At 44.3% G+C, this 14,582-nt stretch overlaps 1 protein-coding gene across 4 annotated transcripts in view; it reads right to left on the bottom strand.

Annotated features, from left to right (window-relative positions):
- The window catches only part of Usp13 (ubiquitin specific peptidase 13), a 121,081-nt gene that overhangs the window by 64,032 nt on the left and 42,467 nt on the right, over positions 1 to 14,582 (bottom strand). For all 4 annotated transcript variants that reach the window (XM_031376583.1, XM_031376582.1, XM_031376585.1 and 1 more), the window contains 3 exons: positions 13,098 to 13,219; positions 6,477 to 6,619; positions 2,947 to 3,131 (listed from right to left, as the gene is read on the bottom strand). In XM_031376583.1, the coding sequence (XP_031232443.1) occupies positions 2,947 to 3,131; positions 6,477 to 6,619; positions 13,098 to 13,219 (450 nt within the window). The remainder of the gene's footprint in view (positions 1 to 2,946; positions 3,132 to 6,476; positions 6,620 to 13,097; positions 13,220 to 14,582) is intronic.

Here is a 14,582-nt window from a genome sequence, read left to right as displayed (position 1 = left end):
TCTCTTGATTTTTGGTGTTAGATGTTCTTAGTGTCTCTGACTAGAGCTTGTCCTGTCCCTGCCACCTTGCAAGTCCCCTGAGACTCTTGGGGCCTGTGCCTCCCAACTGGCTGCTCCCGTCTTAGAAACTCACCGGAGAGAAAATGGCCAACATCTGATAGAAACATGCAGGATCACATAGATGCATTAAAACAAACAAACAAATGAACAGTTGGAAATGAAGGGACTGCAGAAGAGAAGAGAAGGTCATGAGGGACAGTGTTCTGTGAAGGCAAGTCACTTCTGTCCCTTTCTGGGAGTTGTAGTCCGCCAAGAACTGGATTTCTTATAAACTGGTCTATGCTGACTAATTTTATGTCGACTAGTTAGAGCCATAAATTAGAGGCATCAAACAGAAGGAAGTCTCAATTGAGAAGATGACTCCCTAAGACAAAGCTGTAGGCAAGTCTGTAGGGCATTTTCCTAATTAGTGATTGATGTGGGACGGCCCAACCCATTGTGGTCAGGGCCATCCCAGGGCTGATGGCTCTGCTTCTATCAGAAAGCAGGCTGAGCAAGCCATGTGGAGTGTGCCAGTAAGCAGCACCCCTCCATGGTCCCTGCATCAACTCCAGGTTCCTGAGTTCCTGTCCTGACTTCCTTCAGTAATGAACAATAATTTGGAAGTACAAGTCAAATAAACCTTTTCCTCCTCAACTTGCTTTTTGGTCATGATGTTTCATCACAGCAATAATCACCCTAACTAAGACATGTGCCCAAGATGCCTCAGAACATAGAAAAGGCTGAACTGTAATGTTCTTTCTTTTCTTGGATAAATTGCTTTTTCTGTAATTCTAACATAGGATAACAAAGGCAAGTTATAGAAGAAAAACTTATTTGGACTTATGGTTCCCGATGGTTAATCTATAAAGGTTTGGCAGTATGGCAACAGGTGTATAGAGCAGGAAACTGAGATCACATCTCAACCTCACAGAGGAAGCTAAAAAAGTGAATGGGAAGTAAAGCAAGGCTATATAAACTTTCAAAGCTCACTCCCAGTGACAAACTTCCTCCAGTAAGGCTTTATGTTCTAAAAGTTCCATAACCTCTCAAATAGCACCAGCAATGAGGGACCACGTATTCATACACATGAGCTTATGGGAGACATTTCTCATCCAAATCACTACATGTTCATGCACTGTAGACCTTTCCGTAACCCCCTAAGGGACAAACAGAAGGCTTTCTGTGCCTCCCACTCCCATTATTATTAGTCTCCAGTCAGTGTTGTTACAGTGTTGACCCTCACCTGTCAGTATTGTTACAGTGTTGACCCTCACCTGTCAGTATTGTTACAGTGTTGACCCTCACCTGTCAGTATTGTTACAGTGTTGACCATCACCTGTCAGTATTGTTACAGTGTTGGCCATCACCTGTCAACATTGTTGCAGTGCTGCCCCCAAAACATAGGTTGAGTTTCTCTTTAAATCCCAGAACACTCAGAAGGAGACATGGTTTATGCAGACATTTACTTGGATGGAAAATGTTTTCTACTTGCACCTCATACCTTTGCAACCACTTTTTTTTTAATGAGTTCAAATAATTCCCTGGTAAGAAGTCAGGGAAGGAGAGTGACAAGTTTGAGGCCAGCCTACTGTATAGTAAGTTCAAGGCCATCCAGATATATAGTGAGACTGTCTCCAAAAATCAATAACAATAACAACAACAATACTAATTCCATGACATTTGGAAGCAGAAAATGTCTCCAAATGGGAAGCCAAAGAATTCTAACATGCTTTAACTACTAGCCCTCAACCACAAAATGAAAGGAAAGTTCAGTCAGCTCACAGGAAAGCAATAGTCAGACCGAAAACCAATCTTGAAGGCTTGAATAGGAAGGTTTTGGTCAGTGAACCCTGAAGCAGGCTAACTCCATCACAGATAATCACAAAGAGGAAAGAAGGAAGACAGATGTCTTTATTCTTCTACAAACTTCATCCCAGCTTAGGTCAGAGAAGAAACAGACACAAAAGAAAGCTAAAAAGACAGAGATCCAGGGCTAGGTGCTGCTCTAGATGTGAGTTTAAAAATCCATGATGACAAGACTATGTGTCCTTGTGACCACTGCTGAGGATTTAAGTTTTGTGTCGTAACTTGGTATTATTTCCCTTTTCTATCACAAAATGGTGGGAGGAATGAATAAAGCGTACAGATGTGGCCCAAAGCTAACCATTTAGAGAAAATGGGTTGGGACGGGAGAGATCAGCTGGCTGTCCAGGCAGGAATCTGACCTTCTGGAGACATGAGAATCATCATCACTGGGCTCATACCACAGGCAAGGTTTTGTTTTGGTTTCTTTTCTTTTCATATTTTTGTCTATCTATCTATCTACATATTCATACATTTATTTACTTACTTACTGTATGCAACCATGCAGACACACACACACACACGCACTTTCAGGAGACACTCTTGTAGACCACAGTACACCTATAGAGATGAGAGGACAACTTGTGGGAGTTGTCTCTCTCCTTCCACCACGTGGGTCCTAGGAATCAAATTGTTCAGTAAACAAGTTGTCAGGCTTGTCAGCACATATTTTACCACTGAGCCAGCTATCTCTCCAGCCCCACTGATTCCTTGTAATATATTCATCTCTAAGTGGTACGAATAATATTCACAATCAATCTAGGGTTACCTCCTACCATCTTAATGGAGGATTCAACATGCACATCACCTCCTCCATCCTATTTCCTGCTTAGATCCCCTTCACCATGAGAAACACAAAAATTCGTGATTTACTGAAAGCCAGTGGGCTAAATGCTTTAGGCTCATAAATCACAAGAGTAGTACCATCAACATCCCCAATACAAGGAATCTCAAGTAATCACACTACAAAGAGGCAGACCCCAGGTCTCATACTCGAGCTGAGACAAATGTGAGATACCAGTCATGCAAAGCCACACTCACCTGCCCCATCAGGTGTGATGGTGCCCAGCTTCACAGCCAGAGGATAGCCCATGTCCTTGTAATGCTCCAGTGCATGGCCATTGCCCCCTGAGCTGTCAAAAAACCACTTCCCACACAGAACAGAGCCGTCAGTCAGATTCAACCAGAGGTTCTCCCGCAGGTCACATCGGGCACACTTCCAGCCACTAGAAAGTCACGAGAGAACAGTCAGAACATGCAGTACATGGGAAAACATTGACATGTGAAAAGTGAACAGTGTATCCTACTGGCTGCACTTCCCCAGTGTTCTTACCCTGGGATATTACTGTTCCCCATCCAGAGCCCAGGACCACCCAGTGCCCAGCCTCCGAGACTGAGCCATAGACTTTCGGCATCTCCAGCATGACTCTTTAAAAAAAAAAAAAATTGGCATATGACATAAAGGGCAAGAAAGAAGCCACATCCCCCAAACTCCCATTTGCTGGACAATGGCTCCTGAATAAGGTACAAACATGGGGAATCCAGTGTGGAAGATATTTCCAAAGCATCACACATACATGGTAAAACTGATGTGGATAAAAACTATGCTGTAGTCCAACTTGGGCATACAGAAAAGACTGTAAGTTAAAGGCATGGTCTTCAGTGTGGAATTATGAAGCCAACATGGTTTGGAAGCTATTATATGGACATGATGTATCTGTTAAACAGTTGTCTAAATCCTTATGTTTGGAGCTGTAGATTATTGGCATAATCAGCTTTGGTCAACAATGGCTATCTGTTTGCAATGGGCAGCAGGGACCACAGGGATTACTATCTGGTCAACAGCATACTGCAAACAGGAGACTGTAGGACACCCAGCTATGTGTGGGCTTCTACAACACCTCCTCTGAGGCTCCAACCCTACAAAAAGAACATGAGATGTGGATTGTTGCAGAATACTGTCTTCTGGGTATGTGACAGCCACTGTGACACTCCTGAATTCACAGTGGCTGTGACTACAAGATTGGGCCCATTCTATCATGGAGTAGGGAGGCACTCATGGGGCCTGCCCATCCCTGAGAACTTGTAGGCAATTAATAGGCTTGGGGAAGGAAACTATTTTCTTCAATGGCACAGTCATTGGTAAGATGCCACTGTTCCTATAAATAACCTGTCACCTGCACCCCTCTAAGCAGCCCTAACTAAACACATGTTTGTCCCAAAAGACAAAGGCACTAATGTAGAAGGGACTGGTTTGAAAGAGGAGGGTGATCTGCAGGAGTGACAGGGGATGTGAGGGGATAACAGGAGTAAAGGTGAGCAAATGATTATATATGAGTATGAAAACATCATAATAGTGCTGGCTAGTTTTAATGTCAGCTGACACAAGTTAGTGTTGTTTTGAAAGATGGAACTACAATTGAGAAAATGCCTCTGTAAGACTGGCCTGTGGGCAAACATGTTGTGCATTTTCTTGATTGACAATTGATATGGAAAGGCCTAACTCACTGTGGATAGCACAACCTTTGTGCAGGTGGTCCTGGGTACATAAGAAAACAGGCTGAGCAAGACATGAGGAGCAAGACATGAGGAGCAAGCCAGTGAGCAGCATTTCTCCATGGTCTCTGCTTCACTTCCTGCCTCCAGGTCTCTCTCTGCCCTGCTTGAATTCCTACTCTGATTTCCCTGAGTGATAGATTGTTACCTTGACTTACAAGATGAAATTAACCCTTTCCTCCACAAGTCACCTTTGGCCATGGTGTTTTATCACAGAAATAGAAACTAACTAAAACAACAATCAAACATGAAATCTATTAAGGTAAATATATTTTGATAATTTTTTTAAAAAGGTATAGCAGAAGAGAAAGTTCTGTGTTCAGTGCGTGTACTTTTTATTTTTAAGATTTATTTACTTTTATGTATACATTGTTTTGCCTCATGTATGAAAGTGCACTGTGTGTATACCTGGTGCCATTGGGGGCTCCTAGAACTGGAGTGAGAGACAGTTTTAAGCTGTCATGTGGGTGCTGGGAACAAAATCCAGGTCCTTTGCAAGAGCAAGCCACTGAGCCACCATCCCAGCCCCTGCTAGGAAATACTTTAAAAGGGAACGTTAGAATTCAGGACCTACCTCTGCTCTCTTTCCACCCACCATGAGCTAAGCAGCCTGTACCCAGCCTGATGTGCTGTATCACCACCAGCTAAGAGCAATGGGGCCAACTAACCATGACTGACGTCTCTACAACCAGGAGCAAAGACTAACTCCTTATGATGCTGCTCTGTCTCAGGGGTTTGTTATAAAATGACCGACATACCCTATCACACTACAACTTAAATTAAGAAAAGAAGTGAGCCAAACTGCACACTCAATGCCAGTTATATGTCAAATGACTAGCAGAAAGCCCCACTGTCTGACTCCAGCAAATTCTGCTCAGTGTCAGTGTAACCATCCTTCTTCTATGGAGGTAGAAAATGAGGCACAGCAATGATCTGCCTCACCCAAAACTACTGCCTTAGGAGAGAAAGTCACAGGTCAATGAAACTGGACATATCTCTAAGCACCATATGCTCTCCCTCTGAGACCGGCCTTCAGAGATGCTACTGAATCCCCAGGCACATTCTGGCCCCCTGGAGACAGCCCGATATTGTCTCAAGTCAGCCCCCCAAAGACTGAACTCAGACACACAGATCTAGATGTGTGGGAGATGAGCCCAGCAGAATGGGGAAGACAAATAAGGGAGGGGAAACTCAGAGTAAGATGTCAACAAGCAGCCACAATGGACACCTGGCGCTCAAGCCTGATGAAGAACTCCAAGGGATAGTGCTCCCCAAGGGGGCAGGAGGCCTGGGTTCTGATCCACTCATGCTGCTGTCTGCCCATGCCGTGCACTGCTTAGCAGGTGTTGCAGGTGGACAGTCCCTGAGTTGTTCTTGTGTGCAAACACCAGTTTCGCTGCAGGGCAGCACCTGGGCTTAGGCTGAGGGCTGAGAGCACTCGGCACCTGCTGCAAAGGTCTGACAATGTTCAGAGAGAAGTTTTTATCTCTTTGGTTTTTATTTGTCTGCTTTCTTTCTTTTGTAAAATAATCTTTAAAGTTAGCATACAAGATGGTGGGTCTCATTATGACATTCCATGCATGTGAATTAGTATAGTTTGTTCTAGGAAGTCTCCCCCCACAGCCCTCCCTCATACCCCTTCCTCTCCTTCTGTTTTCATATCGTGTGTGTTCCATCACCTGTTTTACTCTGTCACTAAAGATCTCTTCCTGCAGTCACAATTGCCTTTCAAGCATCATCATCTGTACATATACAAATATACATGTGCATATGCCTATATATGCACACACACACACACACACATAAATTTAACTCTAAGTCCATATATGAGAATGGACTTTGTCTTTCAGAATCTGAATTATTGCTAATAAAAAAAATTCCAGTTCTTAGTGGATTTGTAATAAAAGTCATCAGTTAAGAAAATATAAAACTGCTAGTTCCGAGAAAAGGTAGAAGATCAGGTGTTGCTTTGACTAGTTTGGGGACTAAACCCCATTTTGCATGCAGACTCTCACCTGGGAGGAATCCTGACCCCGTTGTCCAGCTGCACGAGGTTGTTGGCATACTTTGATACCGGCACTTCATTTTCCCACGTGTCTGGATCCTGCTTCCTGTACGGGGACTTTGAGCTGAGCACTGCGTCGCAAGCAATTGTTACCTGTGAGACATAGGCAACAGTGAGAACTCAGTGTCTAGAAATGAATGCAGAAACGCATTTTAATAAACACAGCCTTGCTGCTGATCTCGATTACCCCAGAGTGAGGTCCGTTCCCCTCATTCTGGCTAGATTTGACCCAGGCCTTGGAATACTGATGAGGACAGGAGAATAAGGGAGCACATTGGACAGCTCAAACTTAGAGCTCCCACAAATAATCCCTCCCCCTCAGCCAGTGGGGTGAAAAAGGTCCTCCTGATGTACCAAGATACCCAATTCCCTCAACTCACATGGCACGAGGTCAAGGACACACGAGTGGACTGCACACAGCACAGCTCTACCTGAGTCTAATGCAGCTGTGACGGTGGCAGAGGACATGGCTGGGTGTCCTGTGCTAGATGTATCCACTCCCAAGCAGATGTGTGGTGTCCTGCTCGGTGTCCTTGGCTCAGCAGAACAAGAACACAGATGCGCTGCTTTCTCTTGTCACCCTCACCTAAAGCTATGAGCTCTTCTCTAACTGGCTATAAAACTCAAAGTCTGTGGGAAAGTAGCAATGTAGCCCATTTGAAAATGGTCTAGTAATTCTTCAAATGCTTAAACAAGGACCCAGCAGATCTACAGCGAGGGATACATCCAAAAGACATGAAAACATTTGATGGCAGGAGGATGAATTAAGAGATCTTTGTAATAGCAATTTAGCTATAGAACAAAGGCAGGGGAAATGCCTATCGATGATACATAGAATGAAAACCCAAATGTAGTAAGTTCGTACAATGGCATTTTATCAGGAAATAAAAGAAATGGGATTCCAATATATGATGAAATGTGGGTAAATCTGGAAATGTATGCTAAATTAAAAAAAAAAAAAAAAGAAGCCAATTACATTTCTTTCAGGCCATGAAAAGCTTAGTCCTATCAGCACAGGTATGTGTGGATATTAGACCTTTCAAAATGGCCACCCATATTGACCCTGTCCTGTATGTAACCTACAGTGAGCTGTCCCGCCACCTGACTGATTCCATGCCTGGACCTCACAGCTTCAGCATTTCATGTCAGTGTCCTCAGTCAGTCTTCCACCACCTGCCATAGCGCGTGTCCTAGCTGCCTGGATCATGTTCCTCCTCTGCACTTTCTCCACTCACCACACACAAGCATCTTTTCTGAAGATATCCAACAAAATTTCATCAGTGTGGAGAGCTTTTTGGGGCCACTTGGCAGGAATCTGACATTGGGCCAGGACAAGGAAGTAAGCTCAGGCAGGAATCTCATTTGGGGCTAGAACGCAGAAGTAGGCTTCAGGCATGAATATGACTTTGGGCGAGGACAGGGAAGTAGGCTCAGATATCTTGGGCATCCTGCTAAGCCCTTAGAAACAGTGATCTCAAGAGTGATCTCTGTTTATTGCCTTGCTTGTTCCTTGACTATCCGTGTTTATTGTACTCCTTGGCCTTATTACTTGCATGTAATTAAAATGGTATAAAAGCAGACTGGGAAAAAATAAACATGCCTCAACCTCAGAACTGGCAGTGGTCATGCTACAGTGTTGTCTAGTTGTCTTTTTTCTTTTTAATCCTCACTCCTGTGCTGGAGAACCCGCTGTCTGACTGAGCAGGCTTGGTCTTGTCGGAGGCCACTGTAAAACACTGGCAATGTGCTTTTCAGGATCACTGCTGCCAAGAGGCTGCTGCTGATGCTCCAAGATCAGACTTCATCCCCTTGAGCTGGACTGAAGCTTAACACCCACAGGCCACAAATCCAGTGCCCTGGAACTGGTTCAAACTGGCCCCTGAAAGTTGATTGTTAAATTTTAAGAAGCTCAGCATCTGTATGTTCACCCCAGCACTAATTCACAACAGGCAAGAAAAGAAAAAAGAAAAAAAGGAAAAACAAAAACAAAAACAAAAAAAAACTCAAGTGCCTATCTACTGATGACCAGAGAAAGAAAACCGATGCTTCTGAACAATGGAATGCTGGATATCCATGAAAAGTAACAAAATCCAGTCATTTGCAACTGCATGGATATAACTGAAGATCATTGTCAGTGACATCAACCAGGTACAGAAAAAATGAGCACCCACAGGGCTGGAGAGATGGCTCAGTGATTAAGAACACTGACTGCTCTTCCGAAGGTCCTGAGTTCAAATCCCAGCAACCACATGGTGGCTCACAACCACCTGTAATGAGATCTGATGCCCTTTTCTGGTACATCTGAAGACAGCTATAGTGTACTTACATATAATAATAAATAAATCTTTTTAAAAAAATGAGCACCTCATGCTCTCACTCAGGTGTGCGACACTACAAAGTTAGTCCCGGGAATTTCAGCATGAAATTCCTCGTGTAGTTAATTACCTGGAGCTGAGAAGAGGAACCAGCCCAAGAGAAGAAAACTGATTAGTGAGGTTCTGGGTATTGGTAATATAAGGGAATTCTGGGTACTTACACATAGTACAGTTTTCACACATAACAAAGGATTCTGAATGCCTTCACCATAAAGATGTTAAGTGTCTGAAAAGACAGGTATGATCCCAGCACACAACTCAGCAGGAGTGGGGGGGAGGGTTGTGTGATGGAGGGCAGCCTAAGCCAAGCCAGTATAGCAGGGCCCTGTCTCCAAACAAAACGAAACAAAACAAAAGCTCATTTCACAGTGTAATCACTATGACACTGAATTACACCCCTAGCCCTGAGTCCATGTTTTTATATTATCAAATAAATTTAAAAAGAAAGGAAACATCAAGAAATCTTGCTAGAAATCTGCCAAATGCAATCATTATTAAAATTAAATTACTTAACCTTAATTACCGGAAAGAAGGCTGAAGAGTCGAACTCTGTTCCTCCCTCACTGCTTTAAAGTAACTTACAGTCAGTCACCTCTGTGCTCCCGATGTTTAGACATCTGTATTTGGCATCTGAATGTTGCAAATTCCCAACAGTAGTGTTTCTTCCCAACATATCCAGAGGTGCCTCACTGTTGGCCTGGAGTCGGGCATGCTAGGGGTCTACAGTGGCAATCAGCAAGCACCCAGCAGCTGGCTCCTCTCGGAGCACAAGGCTGCTGGAGCTCCTCTGCCTAAGGCTCAGATCCCAGGCTCTGGGAGCCCTGCTGGCCCGCCTTTCTGGTAGAACTCCCAGGGTAACCCAAAGGGCAGTGCTCTGCCACACCCAAGATGTGAAGGAAGCATCATCCCCTGAAGATTTTCCTTTAGACCAAGCATTTTCTTTTTACTTAAAAGTTCAGAAGAGAATCCTCAAACACGGAAAACACAGCAGATGCATAAAAAGAAGTGAGCTAACTAGAATCCTTTGTATAGCCAAACCCTATAGCAAGAAGCATCAGAGATACAGTCAGGCTTCCTTTCTACCCTGCTCAACCCACCTTCAGAGTTCATTTGTTTTACATATTTTAAACCATTTCTTAAAAAGAAATCTTATTTGAGTTTTCACTTTAAAGTATTCTCAAATTCTATTATTAAAAAGTATGATGTATCTTGCTAGCTTTGGATTTTCAGGGCACTTCTTCATCTTTTATACTCTGAATAAAGGGATATTTTAACAGTAGCTATGCAGGCAGTTCTTTGTTCTCTGAGCTTTGGTGTTGTTGGTTTGGTCTGGTTTGGTCTGGTTTGGTCTGGTGTTTGTTTGAGGCAGGCTCTTATACAGCAGTGAATTCCTCCTGCCTTGGCTTCCCAGTGCTAGAGTAAAAGCATGACTCAGTGTGCCTGATTTGAGGCCTTTTCTTAATATTGACTTTTCTCTCATAAAAAAGTGAATGAATAAATAATTCTCATAAAATTTATTCACAATGTGCTTCTTTACTTCCTTTCCCATGGCAAAACCAGATTTATATTGAACTGGAGAAGTAAGAAGTCTCAGCCCTGGGGCTAGAGAGAGGGCTCAGCAGTTAAGAGCACTGGCTGCTCTTCCAAGGGATGCCAATTCAATTCCCAGCACCCATATGGCAGGCAACTCACAACCGTCTGTAACTCCAGTTCCAGGGGCTCTAGACACCCTCACACACACATGCAGGTAAAACACCAATGTACATAAAATAAAAGAACTCTCAGCATTGGAGACACAAGCATCAGTACACTTCAGGTTAAGGGCTGGCTGGCATAAGACCATTTTATCCACTAATGCGTTTTATTCCTGGTAACAGCCACATGAGTCAACTCGGGAAATCTGAGAAAAGCAACAGCAATTCACTCCCACAAGCCTCGCTGAGCACCTCATCTGGAAAAGGATGCCTCACTCTTAGTAAGTGGGAGGGCTGTAGTGCACAGACGCACAACGTTCTTACGTCCATGGTCGTGAATTTAGCTATGTGGTAAATAAGAAGAAGATAGGGTATGTTAGAAACCTAGTCCCTCTGAACGTGGAAATTCTAAACACAAACATCCCCTTTGAGCAGAAGCGACTGAGCAGATGGTTCTCACTGGTCAGGGTCTGTCAGAAGGTTCAGGGACCCACAGGCCTGGCTTTGGTTCTGATGGAGTTTGAAGAAGGTGGAAAATGAGCTGGCATGTCTAAACTCAATCCACTTTGACCCCACTGCCTTCTGGGAGCAGGCTATAGGAAACAGATATCCATGCGCATGATGGAAAAGAAGAGGGATAGAGGATTGGAGGCCACATGGGAATCAGGGGAAAACAGGAACCTGTGACCTCTCAGAGGACCCAGAATCAAACACAACAGGCAGCTTCCCACCTGCCGCCAGCCCAGCACTAGTTTCTGCAGGAAAAGCAAGACCCATCCTTGAAACTGACTCTGAGACCACAGAGGAAGGGAGTAGGGGCGGGGGAGCTCACGAAGGAAAATATAAGAAAGCCATCTTGGTTCTCAGCAAAGCCAAGGAGAGGTGCAAGCAGCTGCTTCTTTTTATTGCTAATTATTTTTTAATTGAAAGCTAAGCAGTTTAAAAAATAATTTTTAAAATACAGAGAAAACTATAGAGATTTAACAATTTTACTAAAACAATACATCTCTACACTCCTGTTTAACTGCTCTTATGTTTTGCTAGTTACTTTTTTTTTTAATTTTTACTGGTTATTTTATTTATTTACATTTCAAATGTTATCCCCATTCCAAGTTTCCCCTCCACAAGCCTCCTATCCCCTCTTCCTTCCCCCTGCCTCTATGAGGGTGCCCCCCCATCTCCCCCAACTCCTGCCTCAGCGGCCTAGTGTTTCCCTATCCTGGGTCATCAAGTCTCCACTGGACCAAGGGGCTCCCCTCTCAGTGATGCTAGATAAGGCAATCCTCAGCTACGCATCCAGCTGGAGCCGTAGGTACCCTCTGTACTCTTTAGTTGGTGGTTTAGTCCCTGGGAGCTTTGCTGGAATCTGGTTGGTTGATGTTGCTGTTCTTCCTATGAGGTTGCAAACCCCTCCAGTTCCTACAGTCCTTGCCCTAACTTCCCCCATTGGGGTCCCTGCTCTCAGTCTAATGTTTGGCTGTGTACATCCGCATCTGTATTGGTCAGGAATTGGCAAAACCTCTCAGGAGACAGCTGTATCAGGCTCTTGTCAGCAAGCATCTACAATAGTGTCTGGGTTTGGTGTCTGTATGTGGGTGGATCCCCAGGTGGGGCAGTCTCTGGATGGCCTTTCCTTCAGTCTCTACTCCACTGTTTATCCCTGTATTTCCTTTATACAGGAGCAATTCTGGATTAAAACTTTTGGAGATGGTGGGTGACCCACCCCCTCAACCCGAGGGTCATGCCTAACCTCTGGATATGGTCTCAACTGGTTCTCCCTCCCCTTTGTATTTCAATTAATGTCATCCCCATGGGGTTCTGGAAGGCTCATACTTTCCTGGCGTTGGGGACTTTCTCTTTGATACCCCCAGTTCCCCATCCCTCATTGTTATATAACTCTTCTTTTTATAACTGCACTACTGCTGTCCCAGCAGACAAACTCTTCTAGTTTCTCAGACAGAATCTTACTGGGAGGACAGCATGAAAATCTGACAAACATATTGTCATCCCTCCAACCAAAATACATTCCTCCCTAGCTGTCCGAGCACCTGTGAGGTGCAGGCTTTGACAATTTCAACAACAGATTGGCCAAGCCATAGGAGCCAGCCCAGCCAGAGCAGTGCGGACTCATGGGCAATGAAAGCCAAAGAGAGGTAGCAGAGAGGGAGTGGGCAGCAATCACGAAAGGCCACTCTAAGAGAACGCAGAGGAGATAGATACTCTTGTTCACACTTTATCTATTTTGTTGGTTTGGTTGGGTTTAGCTTTTGAGACAGGACTCTATGGGGCCTAGGGTGGCCCTGAACCCGCTATTTAGCCCAGGCTAGACTCAATCTCATGATTCTCCTGCCTGAGCATCCTTAGTGCTGAGATCACAAGCATGTGCCACCACACCCAGCTTTTTACTCCACTGCATCCTCTTCTTCCTCTGGACTGGCCTTCCCCACCAACACACACACACACACACACACGTGACATGCAGCCACGTGCACACTCACTGACCAGGGCTGGTAACTCTTCAATGTTAGGAAGGGCTATTTCATAGTGGTCTGGGAATATAACAAGTTTGGCTTCGTCTTCATATTCGTAATCATCACTATTTAAATCGTCATCCATATCTAGATCTGAGGAGAGAATAAAAACAAAGAAAAGAAGTAAGAAAAAAGTGGCCCATGCCAAGGCAACCCTCACAGGGAATCCACAGGGTCAAACACCAAGGACAGGATCCAACCCTGATTGGCCATCCTCCTACCCCACACCGAGATAAACAGACTCTGTCATCTTTCCTGAGAGGTGCAGACTTGTTTATAAATAACTGGGTCACAGGTGGACATACCTCCTGCAAACTGAATTCATGTTTTAAAGGAACAGATATTTGTAATATGAGCTTAGGGCCATAATCTCACCAGATCAAAGGAAACAATGGTGTGGGGGGGTGTGTGTGGGGTGTGTGTGTGTGTGTGTGTGTGTGTGTGTGTGTGTGTGTCTGTGTGGCCAAGGGTCAAATCTAGGTATCATTCCTCAGTAGTCCTCATCTTGTATTTTAAAAGAGGGTCTCTCACTGACATGGAGCGCAGTGATTCAGTAAGTTAGTTGGTCCCTAAGCCCTAGAAATCTGCCTGTCTTGGCCTTCTTGGTACTGGGATTAGAAGCATGCATCACCATATCCATTTTGTGAGGTCTGCAGATCAATTCAGGTCCCCGTGCTTGCATAACATGAACTTTACTAAGAGCTGCTTCTCCTACCCAAAAGCACATGAGTTTGAGAGTGGGTAAGGCTGGCTTTAATGCTTGTTCACACATTTAATACAACTTTAAGCAAGTCACAAACTCTACCCCATGTACTGCCCTCATGTCCAGCATAGAGAAGGTAGCGTTTCCCTTACACAGGAAAGAAATTAGACCCGGTAGAAAAGAGACCAAACGCAAGGTAGGTCTCTAATAAATAGAAGCAGTTACTTAGAAACCCAGCTTCCTCCCTTACTATCTCTTCCTTCTCTCTGCAGTCCCTGTCTCTAACAGTGGTTAGAATTTTGTAAGCCAGAAGTAACCCATCGTTTGAGCAGTCCTGTTATCCTAGGACCTAAAGAATTCTCCATAAATAAAACTGGTCTCTCCAGCCCACCCTGTCAGGCACCCTCTGAGCCAAGCTCATCTCTGGTGAAGGTTAGCTGAAAGCCCAAGGAAAAGTCTGGTCATAATATTTCCATGGATGGCAAAGCCTTGCCCTCACCAGGGGTGCCAGTATCCCAGGTCATGTTTATGTGTTTATATGTTTGGGCCCATGGTGATGAAGACAGTCACATGATGTTGCAGTCACATACAAAGCCACACAGACACACAGACTCTGGAAAGTTCCTGGACTACGTGTACTACAGCAGGTACTTGAGAAGCAATGATCTAAATTCTATTATCACCTTTAACAAAATACTGGACTACTTCCATAAGCAACTCATCTTTTCACTCTCAAAAACAAGACCACTTTAA

The sequence above is a fragment of the Mastomys coucha genome, unplaced genomic scaffold, assembly GCF_008632895.1.
Source record: "Mastomys coucha isolate ucsf_1 unplaced genomic scaffold, UCSF_Mcou_1 pScaffold17, whole genome shotgun sequence".
NCBI lineage: Eukaryota > Metazoa > Chordata > Mammalia > Rodentia > Muridae > Mastomys > Mastomys coucha.
This window is presented reverse-complemented; position numbering and strand designations above follow the sequence as displayed.